The sequence below is a fragment of the Hypomesus transpacificus genome, chromosome 23 (genome assembly GCF_021917145.1).
Source record: "Hypomesus transpacificus isolate Combined female chromosome 23, fHypTra1, whole genome shotgun sequence".
NCBI classification, from domain to species: domain Eukaryota; kingdom Metazoa; phylum Chordata; class Actinopteri; order Osmeriformes; family Osmeridae; genus Hypomesus; species Hypomesus transpacificus.
In genome coordinates, this window is record NC_061082.1 from 11,633,273 (window position 1) to 11,661,113 (window position 27,841).

The following is a 27,841-nucleotide window of genomic DNA, read 5'->3' on the forward strand; positions in this document are numbered from 1 at the left end:
GGAGCTTGGATTGTCTGTAACTTGAAAGGCTTGTAGTAGAGACGACGTGGGAAAGAAAAGTGGAAGATGCGTTGTGCGTTTAACAATGCAAGCTTAATATAACAATGCATGCTTTGCATGAAGAATGTAACCTTTTACAGCACGTGTTGCCAATGTGATTAATTTCGCGTTCTCACGTTGATGCAGTTTTTTCAACAGTGAAGTCTTTTTCGGTTAGACTGTAGCTTTAGTTCTGTTGAGCTGTTAACTGCCTACCTGGTGTAGTGTTGGGACTGACAGCGGCTGGCAGGCACGCGTCAAGTTCTTTAGAGACTGACGACACACTGTTTCCTCGAGGAAGAGTAGGGAACCGGGAAGCTCGGACAAGGTGGGGCCAAACCAAGGCCAGCAAACGTTTGTTTAAACATTCACGTTGCTTCAAAGTGAACAGCTAACCGGGATCCCAGAGAGCCACACCAAAATAATCTAATACCAACTGTACCCATTAGAATTTGGGAAGCCTTTTCTTGTAAACCCGCTGACCATGCTTCTGGATTTGTCTTATGGGGTTTGCCTGTGGTTTACACCATTCTAACGACAGTTAGTATAGACGTATCGTGTGTTTTTATTTACGGTTTCTGGCAAATTTTCCCAACTAAGTCGGACTATGGCGGACGACGACATTCTCTTTGAAGACGTCTACGAGCTGTGCGAGGTCATTGGGAAGTAAGTATCACGTTGTATTATTATTTGAGCTGTTACCTTGTGCAATCTTATCGTCGATACAAGGAAGCCGCCAGGTAAACGCTAGGTGTACGGACAGGCATACCCGTCGCGAGTAGCCTGAATGCCATCATGCTGCCATGATGGCATCTCGATGTTGATACACACGAGTCTGGGGATTTAGTTAACGGCAAGGTTGGCTACTTCACAACTAATATTCCTATCATATTGTATAAGCTGTCCTTAATATCTCCTGTTTAGTAACTGTACGTCTCTTGGTTATTGGTGGTGTGGTTGCTGATTTGATTGAGTGGCTGAGGACAAGCACCTGACCTGCATGTACTTAATGGCCCTGTGTTGGTGCATGCTGTGAGGACCAGGATGTCTGTGTTATGTTGTGTGGAGTGTTATTCGTTCTAGAAAGAGTGAGGCAGGCTATGCACACATTAAGGCAGGCCAGAAGCAAGTAAAAGCACACGACAGACAGCCAAACCAGCACCACCACCTGTCTCCTGTTGTACAGTACAGAACGTCTGCCACCAATCCCAGACTACTCTGGAACCATTCTGTTCATTCAGCAGAACGTGTGAGAGTGTTTTCTTTAAAGCCTCATTGAATCTTCAACTGTGTTTTTATCCTGGGTGGAGGAGATTAGCTGGGGAATCCAAGCCAAACAGGGGCCATTGAGGTGGTGTCTCTTAATAAGCCTAATGCCCAGTCTCCTCGCATTTTTGCAGGATCAGTAGAACCATGTAGCCTAAATGGAAGATCTATAGCAGTAGGTCCACAAAGCTGCCAACTGTGTGGAACATTTTAAGTTGAGAGCAGAATATTCTGTTCTCATCTATACTGTTAACAGCATTCAGTAACAAGTTCTCATTTTTAGAGCTCTGACCTCAGACCAGGGTTGCAAAGGGGCGGGACATTTCCGGAAAGTTTCCATGGGAAGCTTTAATACAAACTTTAAACAGTTTTCAACCCTTGCTTTTGTGAGCCTTTTGCGAACCATTTGTGTGCGTGTTCCCAAACAGTGACCAGTTGCACTCAGAGGCGGCAAATGTTGTTGGGATAGGATGATGGAGGCTACAGGTGCAAGGGCCTCAAATCCACAAAGTCCCTTCCACCAGTAGATACAGATCTGTTCTGGCTCAACTACCATATTCCCTTCCCAAAGGCCATCCTTGGTACAGTACTTCGCCAGACTGCTGAGAACTTCATCAAGACCCATGTGGTGAGATAATAATAACAGTGGAAGCTCTGTTGATCTCTTCACCAGAAAGTATGCTTTTCTCATACTCTGGGTCCAGCATGTGTGCTGCTGCATACTGGCTTCATGCAGAACTCTTGGCGCTTCTCCGTTGATTTGACTACTGCGGTTTCCAGTGCTTGGAGCAGCAGGGAAGTGGGCAGGACAGCTTGGATTTCTTCTTTGAGCTCAGCAAACAGACATCTGACGAGAGAGACGCAGATGACTGAAACTTGGGGCACTTGGCTATATGCTGCTGCATCTTTGTGGCATTCTTAACATAGAGCTTTGCACAGTATTTGCAAATGCACACAGCCATTCCTTCTACATTGGCTGAGGTGAAATGTATCCGCACATCAGATGGAGCACGTGGCACTGTTCTGTAGAATAAAAGCGTGTACAAAACACAAATGCAATGCCATGCACAGATATAAATAGATACATTTAGAATTTGGAATATTCCCAAATGTTTTTTTTATAATTAATTCTGGAAACAGGCTAGATGAGTAGATGGGCACCCAATCAGCATGCTAAATCAAACATTTACCTATGTTCTTGTATTGGATTGCTAGGTAAACTTTAATACCACAGATCAAATATATTTACCCTAGTAATATCATCAAAAGTTACTTTGTAGTCCTTGGTCTCATGCCTTGTGGCTTCAATAGTCATGCCATATGGTGCCGGATTCTATAAATGATCTAGATCTGTTTATGTGATGGAGGAATGCACAGTGCAGGCAGGGGGTGTGGCCTCAATAGCCCTGCAGTAAGTAGGGTGCTGTGTGCATGTGATAGAGGAATGTGCAGGGTAGAAATCTAACAGAATTGGCATTAAATCTGGTTGTTTTAACCAAGATTAGGCTATGCTGCAAAAAAAAGATCAAACTACATTTAAGTTCCCTGTTATGCTAACCTGCAATTTATCACATTTAAAGTTAATTCCATTAATTCCTGTTAATTTCCATGGACAGTTTGAAATTCCTGGAATTTTGCAACCCTATCTTGGACGGTGTTTGTCTTCGTATCTGGCATGTCCAGATTGAACCACTCTGCTGTCCAGCTATACCCTTCCTGGGGCACATGGAGATTACAATGAGGAAAAGGTGGAGATGCAAAGAGGGAGGGGAAGGAGAGTAGAGTGAAGGGTTGAGTTCATTCGTTTAACTCACACCCTGCATGCTGTAACTTCAGACTCCTATAATATGTCCTCCTGAGAATGTGTGTGTGTCTACCTCACTGGCACCTGAAATCCCTACAACAGTATAGTACTATGTATACTGATGAGATGAGATTAAGGGGTAACCCTAACCCTGGAAGATACCACACTAGCTGGTGTTGAAGGGAAGGGATTGTGTGTGTGTGTGTGTGTGTGTGTGTGTGTGTGTGGGGGGGGGGGGGGTGTAACAATATTTTCCTCACAACATTATCTTCCAGTTTTGTGCCAAGAATCTTTTGATTTCTTTAATTGTTATAATTGCATATGTTTATCTTAACAAGTTGTTAACAAGTGAAGTGTGTCAGTTAGTATGAGGCAGTCCTGTCTGGTCAGCCTTCTGAACACAGGTCATGAGAGCAGACGCCCCACAGCCTCAACAGGAGCTCAGCATTAATGGGCTCATATTTCATCTTCCTTTCTCCCTCCTTCAAATCCCTCTCAGAGCATGTGTGCTCCCTCTCCTCCTTCCCCTGGAGGTATTTCCTCACTGTGTTTCTGTGTTTCCTGAATGGGGTCAGTAGGCTGTGTGTGGGTGTGTGTGTGTGTGTGGGGGGGGGGATTTTCATAAAGCGTAAGGGATACACTGGCCTAAATGAGCAAGAAACTATAGGACTGGAAATGGATAGCAGGAAACTCTAGGACTGGAGATGGTTAGTGCCAGGATAATGTTAGAATCATGATTGGTATTAATGTTAGTATGTTTGAGGTATTCAGTTTGTTTTAACTAGACTAAATTGACTGAAGTTAACACAACCTCCTACCTCTAGTGAACATTAGTCCAAGCACCTAGTGAAGTGTATAGTGTGAGGTCAATATGGCTGAAAAAGATCCATTGTCAAACTGGCTCTAAATTATTTTAGGTAAATGTCAATGCTTCAAACAACGTCAAGCGGCACTGCATTCCATTTGATTGTAAAAAGGACACCTGCAAAGAACGAACTTTGCACTGTGCCCAGTTCTTAAGATAATCGTGGGACACTCGCTGCCCTAAAAGCCCGATTTCTTTAATTTATAAATACAGACAGAGATTCCTGGCATTATAAGAGATATTTAGGGAAGCTACACAGGGTTGAAACATTTTCAAATTTGGAAGCTTTCCATGGGAATTAACAGTCGGGTATATAGGATTTTATGGAAATAAACTGGAAATTTGCTCAATTGTAGGTTTGTCTATATCAGGGAACTTTAAATGTACGTTAAGAACGTTTTCACTAAAGGAAAACAAACCCATAGAAAGAAGCCATGACCTATGCGACACCCCTAACACCAACTCAGCCCACCAGGGTTGCATCCCAGCCTGAACTGAGTCAGTGTTAGAAGCCCTGCCCCTGTATGAACACTGCTGGTACCTTCAGTGATGAGGATACTTGTAGTGGTCTTTCATATGTCCATGCAGAGAGGTAACTTCAGCAGTGATCAATTCCTTAATCCCCCCCCCCCCCACACACACACACACACACACTCTCTTGCTTCTTGAATACACTTATCATAGCCTACACAAGGTTACTATATTTCTGCTCCTTTTCCCCCAAAACATTGGTCACATAACAGGTGCGTGTTACATTTACACATAATGGTGCACAGGGGGATTCTCCACAAGTAAGTAAAGTATTTCCTTGGTGGTTTTGGTGGTGAGTCAGGAACCTAACTCAGTCTGCTAAAGATTAGTGTCAATCTGCTGAGGCTGCCATCTGTATTTTAGGAATAGTTTCCCTGTTCTTCCTTCTGTTTGTTTTTCTTTTTTCAGTCTTTTTGGTTGGCCTGTCCAGCCTGAAGTCATTTCTGCGCTTTTTGCCAAAACACGCACTGTAACCTGGGTTACGGCTGTGTCCAGTGCCACATACACACACACACATAAAGACACACAAAACAAAAGCAAACAATTTCAGTGGAATGTGAAATGCTTTCCCACTGCATTTCTCATAGTAGATACAAATGATAATGTATGCCTGGTCCAGACCAGCCCCTACAGACTATCCCTGGTACAGACTAGCCTGGCCCTTGGACAGACTAGCCCTGGGGCAGACTTGCCCAGGTTGCACAGACGAGGGATCAGTGTTTGCGTGAATGAACATTGGAATTTCCCTAATGGTAGCTCTAATCTGCACATTGTTAGGTTTCTTTTTTAACATACAATCCTGATTCAACAAACCTGATAAGGTTGTGGGGACCACACATGCATCCTGGTAATTCCTGAAGTCTAATTCCTTTGCACTCAAGGATATCCCTCTTTCTCACTTCTCCTACCCCTCTTATCTTGTTTTAAAAAATGATCAAATTTGGTTATCTCGAAGTAGACATTATTACAACATTTTACACTGATTCAATTTCTGGAAAGATGCAGTTTTCTTTGCTTCCACAACCACTCTTCAGCAGCTTGAGTCTTGACTGTTTAGATTTTCAGTGCTTTTGTTTGAACTGTCAAGAATAAGAATATAATTGGGAAAGTGAAAGCACCCTTTCTGTGTCTCCTTCGCAATCCCCTATTTTGGTTTACAAACACAGTTCCCAAGTATGAAGAGCCTGGCTGCGTTTAACACTTTTAAATCGAAATGTTCTCCAACTTTCCCCCTCTCCATCTCCTCTCTTCTTTATTCATCAAGTCCTGAGAGATACAAGTACTTTGAAATCCTCTCATTGTTAGCCAGAAGAACCTTCTTTAGTTCTGATCCTCTATACTGTGTGTGTGTGTGCGTGTGCGTGTATGAGAGCGAGAAATCCCTTGAGCATTGTCCCTTTCAGAAGTGTTATTCTGAGGAAGCCTTGGAATAATCATCATAAGTCGCTCTCTATCCAGGTCTGTATCCAGCACACTCCTGGAATTGGAGCATTTCCTGAGGAATACCAAATTAGGGGATTAAGACTGGAGAAATCATTTCACATGGGCCATTCTTTGTGTGATCAGAATGGCTGTCCCGATCCTCATGTAGGTGTTGTGTGTCTAAAACACACAAACTCAATGGCCAGGCTGAACAATGAAGGTGCAATGAGATGTTGAGAGTGAACCGGAGCTGTCAACAGCGTTGCTCCCTGTCTGATCAAAGTTGGAAGAAAAAAAAAAAGTTTTCATGTGGAGGATAACTTTGTTTAAAGGCAAAGTATGAGTTCGTACTTATTGGATCAAAGTGTAATTTAATAAACATAATAAAAGCATGACTTGCCGACTGGTTTGACTCAACAACACTTGCATGTGAGCTCGGAAGGATCATGTTGATGTATGTTGATCATAGATCTGTGAAGGACTCTTGGAGCAGTGAAACGGATTTGGTAACGAGACAGTAGAGTTTTGCGCTCCATTTGAGCAGTATCACTGACATTCTGAATGCCCATAGCTCTAACACTGTTACAGTGAAATTCACTATGGAAATAGATTTAAATGGACATATCTAAGGGAAGCACTCCCTGCCTCTAACATTAGCAAGCAATATGAGGCAAGGAGCAAATAGTTAAAATCCCCCTGATGGACAGTAACATACAGACAACATGGAGGATGGGGATAGTGGAGGGTGGCAGCAGCACAAATAATACAACAACCGGGAGTGAGTGTAGGAGTATCCTTGAGGGACTATATTGCCGCCTTAGCGGACGTGTCCCAATGGTCTTGATGCAGGCTAACACAGGTGTAGTTGATGAGCGGAATGACACGCACCGAGTGCCATGCCTGAACTAGGCTTCGCTCATCATGATGCAATGTCCGTCACTGCTAGAGTTGCTTATTAAAGGAGTGCATATTCAACCTAACTCCCACACTGCTGCATCCATGACGGTCCAAGATGTCTTTATTCTATCTACTCAATATCCCTTCGAATCCCCCTTGATCGAAGAGATACAGGATTCCTATGCAGACATTTGACGCCTGAGAAAAACTACATGATGAATTTGTTTAAGTTTAGTGGCCCTGTCATGTTTTGGTCATCACCGTGATTTGTTTTTACAGAGCTCTCTCTCTCTCTCCTCTCTCTCTCTCTCTCTCTCTCTCTCTCTCTGTCTCTGTCTCTGTCTCTGTCTCTGTCTCTGTCTCTGTCTCTGTCTCTGTCTGTCTGTCTGATATTCTCTCTCTCTCTAATACTCTGCAGCTGCATGTCCCCCTAAAGCTCTCCCCTCCCCTCTCTCTCTTACTTCTCCCCTCTTCCTGTTCTCTCTGTGAGGGAAGTGAAGTGTATAATTTCTTCTGATAGATAGGAAGTAATGCTGCAGCTGACTCTATTCACACACACTGGGCACTGCCTTTCCTGCCTCAAGTAATGTTCCCTCTCTCCCCTCTTTCCATCCCTGTCTCCCCTCTTTTCACCCCTCTCTCCCCCTTCCATCCCCCTCCCCTCTCTCCCCTCTTCCCACCCCTCTCTCCCCCTTCCATCCTTCTCGCCCAAGTATTTTGTTCTGAAACCATTGATTACCCCGGATGTCTGTGCTTTAAAGCTGACTTCACACATCTTTGCTCCATGCTGTATAGTGCCTGGTGAGAACGTCATATTTGCTGTGGTGTCATCATCCCAGGGGAGGGCAGGGAAAGGCAGGGGGGAGGGAGATGGAAAGAAGAGTGAGAGAGAAAGGAAGGGGGTGGCTGGAGAGAGATTGGACATGCAGAGAGAATGATGACGAGAGGAGAAAAGAGATGAAATGGTGAGAGAAAGAGGGCGAAAGGAACCATTTTAATATCCTGCTTGTAAAATGTTTGCAACACCTAGCCAAATGTGTGATTGTGGAACTAATTTCATTAACGATCATGGGAATGATCATGATGAAGACCTAACTTGCCAAATAAGCATCATTTTCTCATGAATTAATTCGTTTTTTTTCCTTCAGATTGTTTCCCATTCTGCATTCAGTTTGTATAAACTTTGGATGTCTAAGTCATCCCCCTCCCCAAAAAGACAATTTTATTGGTTTAATTCTTAATTTTTCTTCAGGAGATTATTGTAGAAATTATATTTTATTGTCCACATTCTGGTTAACATGATCTAGTAAGTGGGTGACTTTTGGGGGGGCTAAAATACACCAGCCTTATGATTATGTCTGTGTCCAGGGGTCCCTTCAGTGTGGTGAGGAGATGCACCAACAGAGAGACAGGGCAGCAGTTTGCTGTGAAGATTGTTGATGTGGCCCAGTTCACATCCAGCCCAGGACTCAGCACAGAAGGCAAGGATGCATATTGTTAAAGGACACTCACACCGTTTTCTTACCTTTTCATATTTCCATATGTTTATGGGGATTTCAGATCTTTTATCCATGTTTAGACACAGACGTTTGGGTTCAGAAAGCACTGGCTCCATAAAGCCTAGCCGCTTGTGGCGCAGTATGTAAATCAAGACCTTTTCAGCAGCCAGATGATTAGGGAAGGGGGTCTGTGGAACAGATCTTGCACCATACATCCTGTATACCCAGCTGGTCTAGAAAGTACCTAACACCTGCTACCTCACACCTGCTGTGCCTGCTACCTCACACCTGCTGTGCCTGCTACCTCACACCTACCTCACACCTGCTGCACCTTCTACATCACACTTGCTTCCTCACCCCTGCTGCACCTGATACCTCACACCTGCTAGACCTGCTACCTCACACCTATACTCTATATGCTGGAATGATAGACAAGGGCTCCATTTCCATCCCAGTGAAGGTTGTCTGTCTCTCTCTGTTTTCAGACCTGAAGAGAGAAGCCAGTATCTACCACATGCTGAAACACCCTCACATTGTGGAGTTGCTGGAAACCTACAGCTCAGAGGGCATGCTCTACATGGTGTTTGAGTTGTAAGTCTCACACAGCAGGAAAACTCACTTCTTACACTAAGTATGACGCATGTTTGTTGTGGAAGAGTCTCACGCTGTGACGGTGGGTCTTTGTTGTCATGTTGACATGTCAGATAAATTAAAAAAAGATGTATAGAAAGAACATTTGAGAGAGCAATTTTAACATTGGCTGATAATTAAGAAAGAGATCAAGGTGGAATACAATAATCAAATGGCAAAGACCTTTCAGGTCATTAAAGCAGTGATGCTCACCTTGTCTCCCTCCCCCTCTCTCCTCCTGTTCCTCTTTGAGCCCCGAACTCTTTGTGTTATCAGCTAAGTCCCTTATCAGACATCGCTAGGTGACTGACACATCTCTGCATTTGAGGATTTTCAAGGATTGTAAGGCCGATTGCTGTATGAGGGCTTCCTATGGCTTTAGCAAAGGCACACACACACACAGACTCAAATGAAGCTTTATATAATTTCTTTCCATCTCCTTGCAGTATGGATGGAGCAGATCTGTGTTTTGAAATAGTGAAAAGGGCAGATGCTGGCTTTGTCTACAGTGAAGCAGTGGCCAGGTGAGAGGAACATCTGAACCTGATTCTGGGTTTGGATTCAGTCAGCAGAAACTGTTCTGTTAATATCATAACACTTGCATTTGACTTTCCTCTGCAGATGGTTAACAAAGTCTTGATTTAAATTTACACAACAAAGAATTTCATGACACTGTGGCAGATCACCAGTTTTAGATGTATTTCACCCTCCTCCACTTCCCCTGCAGTCACTACATGAGACAGATTTTGGAGGCGCTACGCTATTGCCATGATAACAACGTGATCCATCGAGACGTCAAGGTGCCTCAACTACCCCATCTCTCTCCTGTCCTCAATCGCCTCTCCCTGCCTATCCTCTCTCCAGTCTCCTCTCCTCACTGCCTGACCTCTAGATATATATTTATATATAGTCTCACTAGTATTTCATCCCCACCTACCTTCTCTCACCCCTTTTTATTTTCTCTCCATCCCCCTGCACTGTATCTGGATAAATACAGACCATTCCTGGGCACTAACCATGGATATACAGTTACAACTATTCACTTCTGGTCCTTGATTATCAACTGTACTTACTATATTCACTACTTGTTTCATAAAGACATTTTCAAAATAAGTAAATGTACTCCCTCCTCTCTGTTTCCATCACTGTGCTTCTCTCTGTTTTCTCTCCCTTTCGCTCTCTCCATTTCTCTCTCTCTCCCTCTCACTCTCCCTCCTTCTCTCTCGAACCCTCCCTGTCTCTCCAGCCTCACTGTGTGTTATTGGCCTCCAAGGAGAATTCCTCTCCAGTCCAGCTGGGAGGGTTTGGAGTGGCCATCCAGCTGGGTGAATCCGGGCTTGTGGCCGGAGGTAAGCAGGGCTTGAGGGAACTTCTCTCGTTTGTTGCTGAGGTAAAATGTCAATCCCCAGGTTGACCGTTCAGGGATGGGAGGGACAGCTGTCAGTGCCTGTAAACTGTGATCTCAAACATTTGTCACGCTGACCTGTTGCATATGCACACAGTATGAATTCACCAACTGCATTTTTGCATGCTGCATGATTTGTGTTTTGATGAAGCAGTTATTTGTGTGTGTGTCTACGTGCACTTGTGTGTGTGTGTGTGTGTGTGTGTGTGTGTGTGTGTGTGTGTGGAGGTCGAGTGGGCACACCTCACTTCATGGCACCGGAGGTGGTGAAGCGTGAGCCGTACGGGAAGCCGGTGGACGTGTGGGGCTGCGGGGTGATCCTGTTCATCCTGCTGTCCGGCGGCCTGCCCTTCTACGGCACCAGGGACCGGCTGTTTGAGGCCATCTGCAAAGGCAAATACAAGGTAGTAGTTGATTTACAAAACCCCATTTGCCAGCATGAGGATGGTTTGTAGAAGTGTACAGTCGATTATGTGGAGGTGTGTGTACATGTTCAGTAAAGGTGGATACATTATGTAATGTGTGTGAAGGTGTACTGTATGTGAGTGTGTGTGGAGGTGGAGATGGAGGTGTACGGTATGTGAATAGCTGTGTTTCTCTCTGTAGATGAATCCTCGCCAGTGGAACCACATCTCCGAGAGTGCCAAGGACCTGGTGAGACGCATGCTGATGCTGGACCCTACTGAGAGGATCACCGTCTACGAGGCCCTCAACCACCCCTGGCTCAAGGTGGGGGACTGCACACACACGTGCACTCACACACACACACAGTTGCTCTGGAAGTAATATCTTGCTACTTGTGTCCTGAGGAGAGAGAGCGGTACGCCTACAAGATCCACCTGCAGGAGACGGTGGAACAACAGAGGAAGTTCAACGCCCGGAGGAAGCTGAAGGTCAGCAGATGGCATGCTACTGTGGACATTCACACAGGAACACACATACACACACTCAGAAACACACTGATACATATACACACTCACACTCAGAAACACACGTGTGAGACGAGAAGTGTACCTTTTAGTCCTTTAGCAGACTCTTATCCAGAGCGACTTACAGAAAGTAGGGTGAAGTGCCTTGCCCAAGGACACAACGTCATTTTTCACGGCCGGGAATCGAACTGGCAACCTTCAGATTACTAGCCCGATTCCCTAACTACTCAGCCACCTGACTGTGCGTGTTAAGGCTGAAATATACATCATGCTAAGTACTTGTACACATATGTTGAATGGCTGCCGCATGTATCCTGGGTTCGTTTGGTGCATACTGTGTGCACGTCTCCCTGGGCCTGTAATATACGCATGCGCAAGATACAGTACCAATAGAAATAGTGTTGCGGAATACCAAAGATTCACTGACGTGCTGCTTGATTAAAAACAGAAAACCTGGAAGAAGTCAGCCTACTAGTACACAACAGTGGTACATTTTTAAGAGCAAATATGTGAACTGGCTTGCCTAAACAGTCATAGACATAGACATAACAATACCTCCTCCTCTGTCGCCATGGTTATTGCTGTTGTACAAAATATGAAGTAGTTGTCAATGCATTTAGTCACAATGTTTTGTCGCCTCCTGGTGGACATAGCTTTAAAGAAATCCAGGTTGACATAAAGAACACAGTGGAGTATGTGGACAATGCCGCATGCGTAGCTTATGTCCAAACAACCAAGTACGAAACTGGAGTATATCGAGGCCTTTAGAGTGACTGGAAGTACCTTGTGTGTCCTCAGGGGGCAGTGCTAGCAGCAGTCTCCAGTCACAAGTTCAACTGTTTTTATGGAGACCCTCCCGAGGAACTCCCTGACTTCTCTGAAGACTCAACCTCCTCAGGTAGCAACGCTCTCTCTCTCCCTAACCCTCACTCACTCACACACACACACACACACACACACAGTGGGAACACATGAGTGGAACTAACCCTGCATTAATTCATATGCAGTTTGGAGATCTCAGCATTCAACACCCTTTTCAGCTTCATGAGTGATTTCTGTTAATCAGTTTATCAAGTTCATCAACAGTGTCGTCACTGAGGGGATAAGGATTGCCAAGGATGAAAATCCTATCACAGCTGTTACACACATTTACAGTATATACCATTACCTAACATACCAAGGCTAACATTGTGACCACACAATGGTTGATTGAATGCTTACAGTCTTACTGTTGCTCTGTGTTTGTGTTACTGCTTCCCTGATAGGACTGCTAGCATCAGAACGTAGGTATCCTGTGTGTGTGTGACCTGTTTGAACTCTGTGTGTCTGTCTAGTCACGTGACCCTCAAATACAATCCATACTTGATTGCTGATTGATTCTCAATACAATTGTATTTTTTCCCCAAATTGTATATATAGTTGTCAGAGTTCAATCAGTCGTGTGCGTTCTGTACAGGGGCTGTGTCTCAGGTGTTGGACAGTTTAGAAGAGATCCATGCTCTGACGGACTGCAATGAGAAGGATCTAGACTTTCTACATGGGGTTTTCCAGGACCAGCACCTTCACACACTTCTGGACGTGAGTGGACACATACTTGGTCTTCTTTTGGCCTGTACCTTGATTAAACAATTGACCCCAAAGATAAGCTTTGGTATATTATATTAGGTTGATGGTAGCATTATCATTAAGATATCTACAATTTAGTTTTCAGGCAATGCCCTTCAATGTATGGTGTCTTTATTTAATGAAATGGTTGTAGGCTTGGAAACGCCACTTCCAAATCAATTAACTTATCAGTGCATATTAAGCAGACAGTATCACTGACCTCAGGGTAAATTACACGAGAGAGGGAGAGAGGGAGGGGAGGGAACAACCTCACCCGAGTCCTGAACAGGGAGAGAGAGAGAAACAGAGGCAGAAATGGAGAGAGAGAGGAACCCTTCACGAAAACTGAAAGGAGAGAGTGAACAATGGCAGCTGTTATGTTTAGTCGTCTTTCTATGGCCCAGCAGCTTCCAGTTCTTTCTGTGTCTGCCGAGCTGACACTACCCGCCTCAACCCTCACACGCAAACACACACTCACGCAGAAACGCACAAAGGGTGATATCCATGAGGCCAGGAGTGGATGGGTTGAACTGATTAGCCTGGTGTTTGTGTATGCTCTTTTGGACCGGTCTGTCTGACAAACGCTTGGAGACGGGTGGGTGAGTGTATTCTTGTTTCTAAAAGTAAAGCTGCAGTGTACCGTCAGTCTTCTGTAGGAGTGATGTTGCATCGCTTGGCATAGAATCGTTGTGTAAATACAGTTATAAACAGTGGTTTCATGATAGGCTTCATGCGGAGTAAGGTTATTGAGAGCAGCGGTCTAGAAATAGTGAGAACCAGGGACACCCGAATTTAGTTGCTGAAGAAATTGCTTGCAACCCTGTCTGATGTGTGCTACATTTGTGCTCTCTGAATGGGTCATATATTCTTGTGAGTTATTATAATGCATTGAAAGAGTCTGAGAGACAAAATACACTAAAGTTTAATGTGTAATTCAGCCACCCAAAGCCCTCTGTGTTGATTATGTCTAATAAGCGTTTTCCTGAATGCACAACGTCAACCGTGAAAATACAGATTTAGTGAAATTGTGCTTGGTGATACGGCCATCACTTGCTCATTTTATCCGATTGCTTAAAGAAAATGATCCAGAAATGAACTCACTATTCTTTACTTCTTTAGTAGTAAAAAGTGTGTTTTCTTAATTTGAATTTCACAGCATGTTAGCATCTAATTAGCAAACATTTCTAGTAGTTTTACGAAAGCCAGCATCATGCATGTTCAAGAAACAGCTTCATGAGGTAGATTCAGTCCACCCTGTCTCCAGTATAACTATGATCTTGGATGTCTGGTAGGGTTAGTAAATCAGCATTCTCGTCGGAGAACACTTGGGCTAGCCTGGAGGAATGGTGTTTATGTATGTAGGCGACACGAGGCAGTATTGCTCGTCACCAGCGTGCCACATTGTTGCTGGTCATCACACTTTGCTGTCACGGCAAGCAGTGGAGAGAGGGCAAGTTGAGAGTTTCCCCAGCAGAGGGTGCAGTAAGGTGGGCAAGGTCTGGGCGCAGAGAGGGCAGTATGGTGGATAAGCTCTGGGAGAAAGGGCAGTGGGGAGGCATTCATACTTAGCCTTTTTATCAACAGGGTGTGCTCTTTTTTTGTTATTTTGAAAAATGCCAAAACAAGCTCGTTTTTCTGAACGGTGCCATAAAGGAGAAAGAAGGATTGTCTGCAGGACAGCTGAATACATTGTGATGGAGACGATGAGTGGATTCTGTCTCAGCTATAGTGGAGGAATTGTGTTTAAACTGTGCACGTCTCTTCCTCCCAGATGGCTCAGAATCAGAGCCTCCTTCACAGCTCCTCCAGCTGCTGTCTTTGTGAGCCTGACTGACTCTGACTCTGGGTCTGACTCTGACTGATGCTCTATGAGGACAGAACAGACCTGCTGCTCTATAGAGCCTCCCATTAGACTGCCGGGATTGTTTTACTCTTACAGTTAATTGTACCTATTTTCACTGTATGCAGGTTTATTGTGAGGCATTTCATTCATATGAAATGTTTATCAACGTCTTCATATGGGAGCATACCATTATTTTTGGCACTTTTGGTACTTTTGTTTTATTATTGTACGCATGGCTTACTTGCAAAAGCGATTTGTCATGGGATACACTGCTAACTAAATAAGAAGAAAAGGTTGAAAATGAGAAGGCAAAGGAGTGTTACAATACTCATACACACATTTAATATTGATGATGATGATGACACCAGATCTTACAAATGTGCAAGTTGATTAGGATTTACAGTACCCCTAGTCACTTGGTCAAGTGGGTTGATGTTTAAATTGTTTATTAATGAATGAATTGTGTGTTTTACCGTCATTGCAGCTCTATGATAAGATAAGCACCAAGTCCTCTCCATACATCAGAACCCCTCACAGTGATGCTGTCCACAGAGCCAGAGAGGTTAGTGTACACACACTATGCACACACTTGCAGACACACACTTGTACACACACACGCACCCACACTTGCATGCACACGCTTACACACACATACTTGCACGCACACAACCGACGATTGTTATACTGTAACCTATTGTGTTGATAGGTGATCTGCTGTACTCCGCTCTGTTTTACTCTGCTGTACTCCACTCTGTCGTACTCTACTTCACTCTGTAGTACTCTGCTGTACTCCACTCTGTCGTACTCTACTTCACTCTGTAGTACTCTGCTGTACTCCACTCTGTATTACTCTACTTCACTCTATAGTACTCTGCTGTACTCCGCTCTGTATTACTCTGCTGTACTCCACTCTGTATTACTCTGCTGTACTCTACTCTGTCGTACTCTACTTCACTCTGTAATACTCCACTCTGTATTACTCTGCTGTACTCTACTCTGTCGTACTCTACTTCACTCTGTAATACTCTGCTGTACTCTACTCCACTCTGTATTACTCTGTAGTACTCTACTCCACTCTGTAGTACTCTGCTGTACTCCACCCTGCAGTACTCTATTACACTCTAGATTAGTATTCTAATCTGCTCTACTGTGCTCTGTACTGCTCTGCTCTACTCTGTACTGCTCAGCTCTACTCTGTTTTGCTCTGCTCTGTACTGCTCTGCTCTACTCTGTTTTGCTCTGCTCTGTACTGCGCTGCTCTACTCTGTACTGCGCTGCTCTACTCTGTACTGCTCTGCTCTACTGGGCTCTGCTGTATTCTGTGCTTCTTGTCGTGTCCAATCAGTCACATGGATCTTGACCATGATTACCTCCATTGATTCCAGAGGTATTGATCATTACACGCTGCCGCCTTATCTCACAGCTAATCAGACCCTTCGTGATTTTGATGGCCCTTGAATCAGGTCTGTTAGAAGAGGGAAACATGCAGGACAGTGGGTCCCGAGGACCAGGATTGGGAAAGGCTGACTTAGACAACTGATCTATATTTACAACAGAACCCTGCAGGTCTCAGTCTCTACAGAACCCTGGTTAGTTGTATGTAAGGTCTGATTAGCTGTGAGATAAGGCGGCAGCATGTAATGATCAATACCCCTGGAGTCAATGGAGGTAATCATGGTCAAGAGATCCATGTGACTGATTGGACACGACAAGAAGCACAGAATACAGCAGAGCCCAGCAGAGCAGAGCAGATTAGAATATTATAGAGTGGAGTAGAGAAGAGAACTACAGAGTGGAGTAGACCAGGATTGGGAAAGGCTGGAGGAATGAGCTTGTAGGCTGTCATCTTTGGCTTTGCTAAACTTTTCCAGGCTTCTCTTGGCTTCACCGCGCTGTAATCCTCTGTGGGGCTCAGTTGGAGCAGGTTAGATGGCGTGTTCGATTCCCGATGAAAGGCTGTCTGTCTTTGAGCTCTTCCTTTATCTTCTCTCCTTTTTTGCGGAGAACTTCCGTCACTGCCTTCCAAGCTTCCATGGACTTTTATCGGAGCTCGTGTTTAGTTCGTGAGACGAGTCCCTGCTGCTTGTTTTAGTCTGTGTGTGTGTGTTTCGCTCATTCGGAGTTCCTCCTTCTTCTTCTCTGCTTTCTCGCTCTCAGCCTCGCTGGCTGCTACTGAAATGCTTCAAAGCGATCCGAGTGGAGGATTCCGCTCTTCTCTCTGGGGCTTCTCCCCCCCAGGGGCCTGCTAACACTGACCCTGCCCTGGAGAATACCTTCTCCCCTTTCGCCTGATCAAATCTATGGTGAATAGATTGACATGAGGCCGGGATTTCTTCCCTTCCAACCCTGTCACCTTGGTCCACTCCGACCCCTGACCTCTGGTCCTTAAGCGGAGGATCAGCATTGTGTAACATGTGTTCCTGTCTTCCTTTGCAAAGAGCCCCTCCCAAGACAAAGAAAGTGGCTCTTTGAGGCAGCTGGAAAATGTAAGATGTCCCCCTAACTCCTTACACTCCAAGACGAGTTGTTTTATAACGTTTTTTAATTTAATTTAATTGGGATTAAAGCAGCTGGACCAGAAAGGAATATAACCCACGTGTCCATCTTTTCATCTGTCTGTGAGGCTGCAATGTATAATTGTGTGTGTGTATAAGTTCACACTGTTCCAGTTATGACAAAACCGTCATTACTGTGACATTAATAGCACTTGAATGTCATCGACACAAACATACCACAGTGATTCTTTGACTTTGAAACAAAGTTCACTTAGTCCTGTAGCAAGCCAGAAGCGAGCCAGACTTCATGTCTTAGCGAGTCTCTCACTATCCATCTCTCTCTGTCTATCTATCTCGATCTCTCGCTCTCTCTCATGCACACACACCTCACAATAGTATTGCCACATTCATCAGCCAGGTGTGACATACTGTATCTGGAGCTGATACCAGCCCAGGTAGCCAGGCGACGTGGTCAAGGAGCCCGATTGGCTTGGGCATGCTCTGAGGAGTTCCCTCATTGGTTGAGAAGGGTGTGTCTTAAGGAGAGTAATAGGGATATGAGCTGACATGCGGTGGGTTTGCAGTGGACAGAAGGTGGTGGCAGAGTTAGGGTTATGAGCTGTGCCCTGGATGTGCTGTGAGGGTTATGAGCCGTGTTGGGTTAGGGTTAGCGTAGTGAAGGTTGTGACTGTCTTCTCTGCCCACGTAGGTACTGCAGGAGATCTCCTGTTACCCTGACAACCTCGACGCCAAGGAGCTCCGAAGGATACTGACTCAGCCGCATTTCATGGTGAGTGAAAAACACGCGCGCGTGCACACGCATAAACACACATGAACACTGAGAAACACGCACTCATAAACAAACTCGCACACCGATAAGCACACACACTTCTAAGCCAACACACTGATGAACACCCGGACACAAGCATAAACACGCGCACATGGATACACACACTCACTACTACATATCTGCATACACCATGCAGAGGTCCTGGAGGCTGGATAGTTGGTGCGAGAGGCCGTATGGCGGAATAAAGAGAGACAACTGTGTAAATGGGAGAGTGTGGAGAAACGATGGAAAGAGGAAGTCGATAAGAGAAACAAGCCGAGTACATTACTCCTCTCTCTATACACTCTTTCTCTTTATGTCTCTCATTCTGTCTCTTATACTCTGGCTCTCCATCTTTGTCTCTATTGTACTCAGACATGACTGTCCCTTCCAGCTTAGTCACCATTATGCTGGATGCCCGCCTGCTCCCTCACCTCGACCACTCTAGTGAACCTGAGGAGGAACCCTTGTCACAGTGTTTACTGGGAGTCTTTAGCCTTCCTGGTTTTGCGGTGTTGAAGTACACACTCAAATCCTGTGTGTGTGTGTGTGTGTGTGTGTGTGTGTGTGTGTGTGTGTGTGTGTGTGTGTGTGTGTGTGTGTGTGTGTGTGTGTGTGTGTGTGTGTGTGTGTGTGTGTGTAGGCCTTGCTGCAGACTCACGACGTAGTGGCCCACGAGGTGTACAGTGATGATGCCCTGAGGGCCGGCTCCCCGTACCTGAACGGAGAGTCACCGGAGAGCACGGATGGAGACCTGGAGAACGTCACGCGCGTGCGCCTGGTCCAGTTCCAAAAGAACACGGATGAACCCATGGTACTGTGGTATACATGTGCACTTTCTACATCCGACATAGGGTCTCTGCTCAATGTACTGTTCCGAGGCCTGTACAAGGTATCGTAGTTATTGTAATATTAATGTTGAGGTTGATATGTACTTACCTTAGTGGAAAGAGTTTTCTATATTATGCATCACAACTGTTACTGAACACAACTGAACTGTTAAAATGAGATATGTTTGATGACGAGTGTGTATGTATAGGGTATCACACTGAAGATGAATGATCTGAACCACTGCATTGTGGCCAGGATCATGCATGGAGGAATGATCCACAGACAAGGTAGGCTACATCTGAATACCTTATCATCCCTTATGCCATAACCCTCTGAATACCTTATCATCCCTTATCCCCAGCCATCTGAACACCTTATCTCTTATCCCAAACCCTCTGAATACCTTATCTCTTATCCCAAACCCTCTGAATACCTTATCTCTTATCCCAAACCCTCTGAATACCTTATCTCTTATCCTAAGCCCTCCGAATACCTTATCTCTTATCCCAAACCCTCTGAATACCTTATATCTTATCCCCAACCCTCTGAACACCTTATAGAGTGGCACACAAACTCACATGTCGTATCATACTTTGACCACCCATACACAACTATAACTCACAACTCTCTGTCTGTCATGTGCTACGTAGGAACGCTGCATGTGGGGGATGAGATCAGGGAGATCAGTGGCATCAGTGTGGCCAACCAGACCGTGGAACAGCTCCAGAAGATGCTGGTGAGTGATGCCCTTGCAGCCCAGCGCCCCCCCTAGGGCCCAGCAGGCAGGACTATCGAACCTTCTCTCCACAAGGGGGAGGGGGACGGACGGACGGACATCCTTGGAAACGTTCTAGTGTTTGAGTAAGCCTTTCTCTCCACAGAAGGAAATGAGGGGCAGCATCACCTTTAAGATAGTGCCCAGCTACAGGACACAGGGTTCTCTGTGTGAGGTAAGACCAAACAAAAACCTGTTCTCACTTCTCTCCGTCCCGTCCTTACCCTCTCTGCCCTCTGTCCTGCACTCTCTCATTTCACCCCGATATCTCAAACTCGACCTTTCTTTACCCATCCCACCCACACTCCTTCTCCTCCCTCTGTCCTTGCTGTTTTGGAGCTCTGGGACCCGTTACTAACTGCCTGCCTGGTGACAGAGCATGTGTGTTTATTTATCAGATATGTTTTGGCTGAGGCTGGGTGAGACAGGCTGTTCATCTGTTACCACACCCTAGCTGTGAACCTCTCCCACACCCTACTGGTCGTAGAACTGTTAGAGAAACAACCAACAAAATAAAAATGGGCCAGTCAAGTAACTGCTTTCACTCTGCTGGTTCCTGAGTGTGTGTATAGGTGTGTGTGTGTGTTGTGGTGGCTGTATATTGCTGACCTGTGTGAAATGTGTGTCTTATTTCAGAGAGATTCCCCCTCCACCCCGTCTCCTGCCAACGGTCACTCCAGCATTAACAGTTCCATCTTGGTAAGGACGCCCCCTCCTCCTGACCAACCATGTCCCCTGACCACCTCTGTCCTCCCTCCCCCTGACCAACCCTGCTTTTTACGCCCCACGTCCCTTGAATATTGCCCTCCTCTGCACCCCTCCCTCCATCCTTCATGTGTGAGGGAATGTGCCACCTCCCTTTGTTTTTAATCTGAGCTTCCAATTGAGTATATACGCCTTTATTTTGAGTTTAATATCACCAACGCTGATAGTAATATGAGTGTCAGAACGAGTTAGGGTTGTTACAGTTCAAATGTTACCGCTAATCTGCTCAAATTGTTTTGGTTTTTTTTCTGACTGGCTGGCTGCTTCTATAATTATTCTCACACGTCATCTATTCCCCCAGACCGCTCCCAGACACACTAGTACTCCAGGCATCTGCTGTACTTGCTCTCTCCTTGCTTCCTATCACCCTGCCCACACACAGACTGGTTGTAAAGCCAGCTGTCCTTTTCACTCATAAGAATGATCTATGAGTATTATAAAGAATGAAGTCTTGGTTGTGTATAGCTGCCACCCCCATGTGGTAAAGTCTCTCTCTTTCTACCATGACTGGATGTGTTTCTCACAGGACCTGCCGTCCACCATCCAAACCAAGAGTCGACAGGTGAATACCAGCACACACTCTCTTAATCTGGCTCTCCACTACAGTTTTTTTTCAATTTCTCAATCCCTTCACCCCTCAAACACACTGTGTGTAGTATGAAGTATGGCTTCAGCAGATACTGAATTTAGAGTGATCCAATCATGGTCTGTGTTAAGATTAATTTGATATTGATTGAGTGAGTGAAGAGATTTGACCAGACATGGTGTCCTGATCTCTCTTCAGGGAAGCCAAGGAGCTCTCTTTATCAGCAATGATGTCACCCCTTACCACACACACCAACCACATACACACCCAACCCCCGACTACACACACCAACCACACACGCACCCAACCCCCCCACACGCACACCAAACCCCCCACACACACACCCAACCACCAACCACATACACACCCAACCCCCCACCACACACACCAACCACACACACACACACACCCAACCACCAACCACATACACACCCAACCCCCCACACACACACCCAACCACCAACCACATACACACCCAACCCCCCACCACACACACCAACCACACACACACCAACCACATACACACCCAACCCCCCACTACACACACACCCAACCACGCACACACAACCAAACACCACACACACTCCTCTTTACCATCTCTCTATTTGTGTTTCTTTTCTTTGTCTTGATCACTCTCTCCCTGAATGTCTCTTTATCTTACCCCTTCCTGCTCTCCAAAATGTATTGTCCTTCATTGTTTTTCTCTCCTTCCTGCCGCCTCAACCCCCTCACATCCCACCTGGCCTCTGACCCTCTCTCAGATCTATGTGCGAGCCCAGTTCGAGTATGACCCTTCCCGAGATGACCTCATCCCCTGTAAGGAGGCAGGGATTCGTTTCGGGGTCGGCGACATCATCCAGATCATCTCCAAGGACGACCACAACTGGTGGCAGGGCCAGCTGGAGAGCAGGAGCAGCTGCCCCGCGGGCCTCGTGCCCTCACCGGAGCTCCAGGAGTGGTGAGGACACGCACTGCTCAAACCACTTACAATATTGCAGGACTCAGCAAATCCACAGGTGTACATAAAAACACCTTTTGAAAAGTCAGATGGACACACACACACGCACATAGGCAGACAAATACAACACATTACATATTGGCAACACCAACATGCATAGAACACTTGTAATGGGACTCTGTGTGTGTGTGTGTGTGTTTGTAGGCGCGTGGCGTGCTGTGCGATGGAGAAAACCAAGCAGCAGACCAACTGTACCTGGTTTGGTAAAAAGAAGAAGCAGTACAAAGACAAGTACCTGGCGAAACACAATGCAGGTCAGTATTCACACAGTGCAGTACTTGCATACACACGCAAGCAAGCAAGCAAACGCATACCAGATGGAATATTTACTACCATCATAAACACATGAATCATCTCAACCACATGTAAAAATATGCCACTCTCTCCCCAAAGCTGTTACTGCGCTTCATGTATCTGTGGTTGTGTGTTTGAAGGGTCTGTTGTGTGCCTGAAGGGTTGTTGTGTCTGAAGGATTGTGTGTGTGTGTGTGTGTGTGTGTGTGTGTGTGTGTGTGTATGTACAGAAGCTTGTAAAGGTAGTTCCAATCACAGTCCCATGCCAGGGATAACTGGCTGAGTTGGCCCTGAAGCAAAAGAATGTTATGTCTGTAATGTATACAGTAGTTCTTTACACATCCCGATATGACCAGCAGAGTGCAGCACCTTCTGCCTACAGACTGCTGCATGAGAGCTTTCCCCACTTTGCTGCGCCACAGTGTGGGGAACACATAACATGCACCACCAATAATATACACGCATACACACAGAACGTATTATGCAGACATACACAAATAAATGTACACCAATAACAAACAAACTAAAAAAAGATATGCAACTACCATGGGGAAGAGTTCAAAGAATATACATCCAGCTCCCACGCCCCCGAGACCATCTTCCCTGTTTGAAAGACTGATGTTTCATGGCATGGATGAATTCATCATCCTGTTCAGCCACTGTGGGAGTCTGAACCGCCTTCCTGACGGTAGACACAGACACAGCCCTCTACCGCAGACACAGCCCTCTACCACAGACACAGCCCTCTACCGCAGACACAGCCCTCTACCGCAGACACAGCCCTCTACCGCAGACACAGCCCTCTACCGCAGACACAGCCCTCTACCGCAGACATATGGCACTGTAGCCCAGAGTGGCATGTCGGCTGCAATAGCTTTGAGCTTTCAGGTTGACATTTTGCCAATTAACTGTTGACCTAAGGTCGTGTGTGGGAAATAAATATGTTCCCAAGGGGGTGAACACAATGCATGTTCATTCTCTGCTGGTCTAATGGTGTAGAGATGTTACACCAGCTCTCAGCAGTAGACTCGTCAATCAAGTAATAAGCCATTTTAACCACTGTGTAATCAAGGTGTGTTATGTTCATTTCTCCCGCTGCCCACCTCCAAACTACCTTTATGTAAGTAACCAGCAGTGAAACTAGATTTCCTCTATTTCCAGTCGTATTAATGTCCGTCTTATTTCTTATTGTGAGTCCCCGCCCCATGTCCAACTGTCACACGCTGTCCATCTATCTTACCTTTCCTTAAGTTGACCATTATTATTAAGTCTCACTTTCTGTTTTCACTCTCTTTCCTTTTCTATTTCTCTTCCTTCAGTATTTGATCAACTAGACCTCGTCACATATGAAGAGGTTGTCAAACTTCCAGCATTCAAAAGGAAAACACTGGTTCTGTTAGGTAAGCACGATCCATAACATGACCTCCAGTGCAGGATGTGTTTACTGGGAGCAGCATTAGGACCATGGGGACACCACAGTGACTTCTTGCTGGCGTGTCTTCCTCAGGAGCCCACGGCGTAGGACGAAGGCACATCAAGAACACGCTCATCACCAAACACTCAGACAGATTCGCCTACCCAATCCCACGTAAGACACACACACACCTACCCAATCCCACGTAAGACACACACACCTACCCAATCCCACGTAAGACACACACACACCTACCCAATCCCACGTAAAACACACACACACACCTACCCAATCCCACGTAAGACACACACACACCTACCCAATCCCACGTAAGACACACACACACCTACCCAATCCCACGTAAGACACACACACACCTACCCAATCCCATGTAAGACACACACACACCTACCCAATCCCACGTAAGACACACACACTGAAGAAGTATTAGATAGTACCCAATTGCCGTGAAAGTACCAAGTTAATGAAGTGAATCGCCAAGTACAAGTTCAAGACAACATTAACATATTTGTTATAGATCTATACAGTGCAGTTGTCTGATACACTCAAGTTGAGCATCACAGAGGACTGGACCAAGAATACAGGAATCAAGGCAGTTAAATAGTATCACAATATGGGGGGTTATACTCACAAGAAACGTCAGGGGGATGACAATCAACATGGCCTTTGCAAGCACAGAAAGAAGACGCCACATGCTAGATAGCTTCTGTTTAGGCTTCAGATAGGGGTCCTAGAAATGGCGCTGACGTTCCATGTTCTCGTGAGCTCATATAGCAGGCTATAGTTCAAACATTGTTTCTTATATTCAGCATTCCAAACAGTATACAAGTAATAAAGTAATCGTTAGCTGTCATTTTTAATTATTGTTAACTGATCAGTGGTTAAGGACAGACACCAGTTTACACACACCTCCCCAATCCCACGTTAAACACACGTACACCTCCCCAATCCCAGGTTAAACACACGTACACCTCCCCAATCCCACAAAAAATGCGCACACACCCCTAAATCAATCCCATATAAAACACGCCCCACCTAAAATCTCTATCCTCTTTGTCCTCTTTCGAACGGGGGTGAATGACGTGCTCACCTCATAGTTCTCTCTCTGTCCATCTTCCTGTTCCATCTCCCCAGACACCACCAGGCCTCCTAAGAAGGACGAAGAGAACGGGCAGAACTATTACTTTGCGTCCCACGAGCAGATGATGCTGGACATTAGTAATAATGAGTACCTGGAGTACGGCAGCCACGAGGACGCCATGTACGGAACACGGCTGGAGACCATCCGCGACATCCACCAGCAGGGACGCATCGCTATCCTGGACGTAGAGCCTCAGGTGAGTGTGTGCATATTTACATTTACATGACATTTAGTCATGTAAATGTTCAGATTCAGACGCTCTTATCCAGAGCGACTTACAGTAAGTACAGGGACATTCCCCCAGAGGCAAGTAGGGTGAAGTGCCTTGCCCAAGCACACAACGTCCTTTGGTGTGGCCGGGAATCGAACTGGGGACCTTCAGATTACTAGTCCGATTCCCTAACCGCTCAGCCACCCGACCCCCCCTCCCATATTTGTGTATGCTTGCGTTCGTATGCATGAGTGTGTGCATGAATATATGTGTCTGTGTGTGTCTATGAGTGTTTATGAGTATGCATAAGTGTGTGTGCGTGTATAAATGTGTGTGCTTATGTGTCTGTATATGTGTGTGTGTGTGTGTGTGTATGAGTGTGATAATGCGTATGAGTGTGATTGTGTGCGTGTGATCTCCAATCCTGTTCTTTGTCCAGGCCCTGAAAGTGCTGCGGACTGCAGAGTTTGCTCCATATGTTGTTTTTATCGCTGCACCGACCATCACCCCTGGAATCAACGAGGTACGTACACAAACATACATTGGTAAAGTTTTCTTTAAAAGAGCTATATAGTATACATAAAATCATACAATGTTTACACATGACCGTTTTTCTGTGCACTCGTATCACAGTAACGGCAGTTCTGTCATAACTGTGGAACAGTAGGGGAATTATTAGCACTTTATAATCTGAATTAAAAGGGAAAAAGGAAATCATAAAATATGTATATATATTTAAGCCAACAGTGTAGAATATATAAAAATTGCAATCAAAAGTTAAGTAATGAAGTGTATATATGCTGCAATATTTAGATGACACCTTATTTAGCCTTGGAAGCATATATTCACGCAACAAACAGAAAAGTTAGATGAACATACTAAAGTTGTCAACAGTTGTCTCGTTGATTTTGTATGCTGCATTTGTTTCACCTCTCGGCTGCTCAATCAATGCAGAACGTACCTAGACCCATGAGGTAGGGTTAACAAGCTGTCTGCCCTTCACTCCTCTCTATGCCCAGGATGAGTCTCTCCAGCGTCTGCAGAAGGAATCCGAGATCCTCCAGAAGATGTACGCTCACTGCTTTGACCAGACCATCATCAACAACCAAATCGATGAGACACTCCAGCACCTGGAGGAGGCGGTGGAAGAAGTATGCTCCAGCGCTCAGTGGGTGCCGATCTCCTGGGTTTATTAGCACTCATCTCCTGGGTCTACTAGGACTCATCCCTCATCTCCTGGGTCTATTAGGACTCATCCCCCTCATCTCTTGGGTCTACTAGGACTCATCCCCCGGGTCTATTAGGACTCACCCCCCTCATCTCCTGGGTCTATTAGGACTCATCCCCCTCATCTCTTGGGTCTACTAGGACTCATCCCCCGGGTCTATTAGGACTCACCCCCCTCATCTCCTGGGTCTACTAGGACTCACCCCCCTCATCTCCTGGGTCTACTAGGACTCATCCCCCTCATCTCTTGGGTCTACTAGGACTCATCCCCCTCATCTCCTGGGTCTACTGGGACTCACCCCCCTGAACTATTGGGTATATTAGGACTCATCCCCCTCATCTCCTGGGTCTATTAGGACTCACCCCCCTCATCTCCTGGGTCTACTAGGACTCATCCCCCTCATCTCCTACATCTGTAGATCTTCTTCCCTACTTCTTACATTCCATGTTCTTTATTCTATCTGATCATCTAATTTCTTGGAACAGAAAACCATTCCTAAAACCAATGAGAACCCTCTTGAGCCTTCAACATCCAGACCCTCCGTGTTTCTGCACATGACACGTAGTGGTTCAGCACAAGCTTCGGCAACCAATCAGATTTGCTCTTACAGACCATAACGTTGTAGTGTTGTATAAACCTAAACAAACTAATGCATATTGTTATGTCTACGATAGCTCGGAGGCAAAACATTGTAGACGAGAAGATGTTTTGAAGGGACAGTGCTGTTCCTCCTCCCATGTTGGTGTTGTAGCTCTCTAGACACGGTTAGTGGAGAGCCCCTCAACAGACGAGGAACACATCTATCGATTTACCATTCTGTCTTGTATTCATCCTTCATTAAGTCCATTACAAACATGTACTGTAGCCTCTGCAGTATTTGCTTTTGTGTTTATCTCCTTATAAACAGTGGGTGTAGCTATAAAGAACTGCTATTGTAGAGACATCTGTTAGAGGTACTGTCTCTTCTAAATTAATCTATAAAGATTTTTGAGATGGAAGGTTACGCCCTGGAGGACATTCAGCTTGTAGACAGGGCTCCCTGTCCTCCTGTAATCTCCCTGGAAGAAGAAACAACATTCCACTCTGGACGATTCAACTCAAACCAAAAGGAGAGAGAGAACATTGACGCATGCCTGCATTCTGGAGATTCTAGAAAGAAACTGATTTTTCAGTGGACTAGATTGTGATGAGGTGTTTGTTTTGGATTTGTGGTTCAAACAGCTCTGCCTTTTCACATATGTTGTCAAAGAGTATTCATGTTTTAATTCAGTCAAAGAAAGATAAATGATGATTTTTATTCTTGAGTTGTGTTCCTGATTGAAAATGCTGAACATATACAAAGTGAGGTAGCAGGTGGTGTGTCTGAATAACCCTGTATCTGATACAACTGACTGGCCCGTGTACATTCATGTCTTGGAATAATGAAAGTTCTTAAGTAGATGAATAATTTTTTATTACATTTCCTTTTGTGTTGAAAGATGAACCTGGCTGTTTCTTGT

The 27,841-nt window shown here is 45.4% G+C and overlaps 1 protein-coding gene across 6 annotated transcripts; it reads left to right on the forward strand.

The window, feature by feature from the left end:
• LOC124485227 (peripheral plasma membrane protein CASK-like) lies at window positions 1–27,825 on the forward strand. 6 transcript variants are annotated; one of them, XM_047046682.1, is made up of 27 exons: window positions 1–705; window positions 8,193–8,305; window positions 8,809–8,914; window positions 9,400–9,477; window positions 9,681–9,753; window positions 10,200–10,302; window positions 10,587–10,765; window positions 10,965–11,087; window positions 11,168–11,251; window positions 12,086–12,185; window positions 12,744–12,865; window positions 15,220–15,297; window positions 17,174–17,221; window positions 17,940–18,020; window positions 18,703–18,873; window positions 19,099–19,177; window positions 19,541–19,626; window positions 19,772–19,840; window positions 20,302–20,364; window positions 20,957–20,992; window positions 21,778–21,974; window positions 22,179–22,288; window positions 23,647–23,727; window positions 23,835–23,915; window positions 24,897–25,099; window positions 25,554–25,637; window positions 26,134–27,825. In XM_047046682.1, the coding sequence occupies exons 1-27, from the start codon at window positions 647–649 to the stop codon at window positions 26,308–26,310; spliced, it is 2,784 nt and encodes a 927-aa protein (XP_046902638.1). In that variant the 5' UTR covers window positions 1–646; the 3' UTR covers window positions 26,311–27,825. The 6 variants fall into 6 exon arrangements, with proteins under 6 accessions (XP_046902638.1, XP_046902641.1, XP_046902642.1 ...); XM_047046685.1 differs by having other exon boundaries at window positions 11,171–11,251; XM_047046684.1 differs by having other exon boundaries at window positions 2–705; window positions 10,587–10,762.
• The last annotated feature ends 16 nt before the right edge of the window (window positions 27,826–27,841 follow it).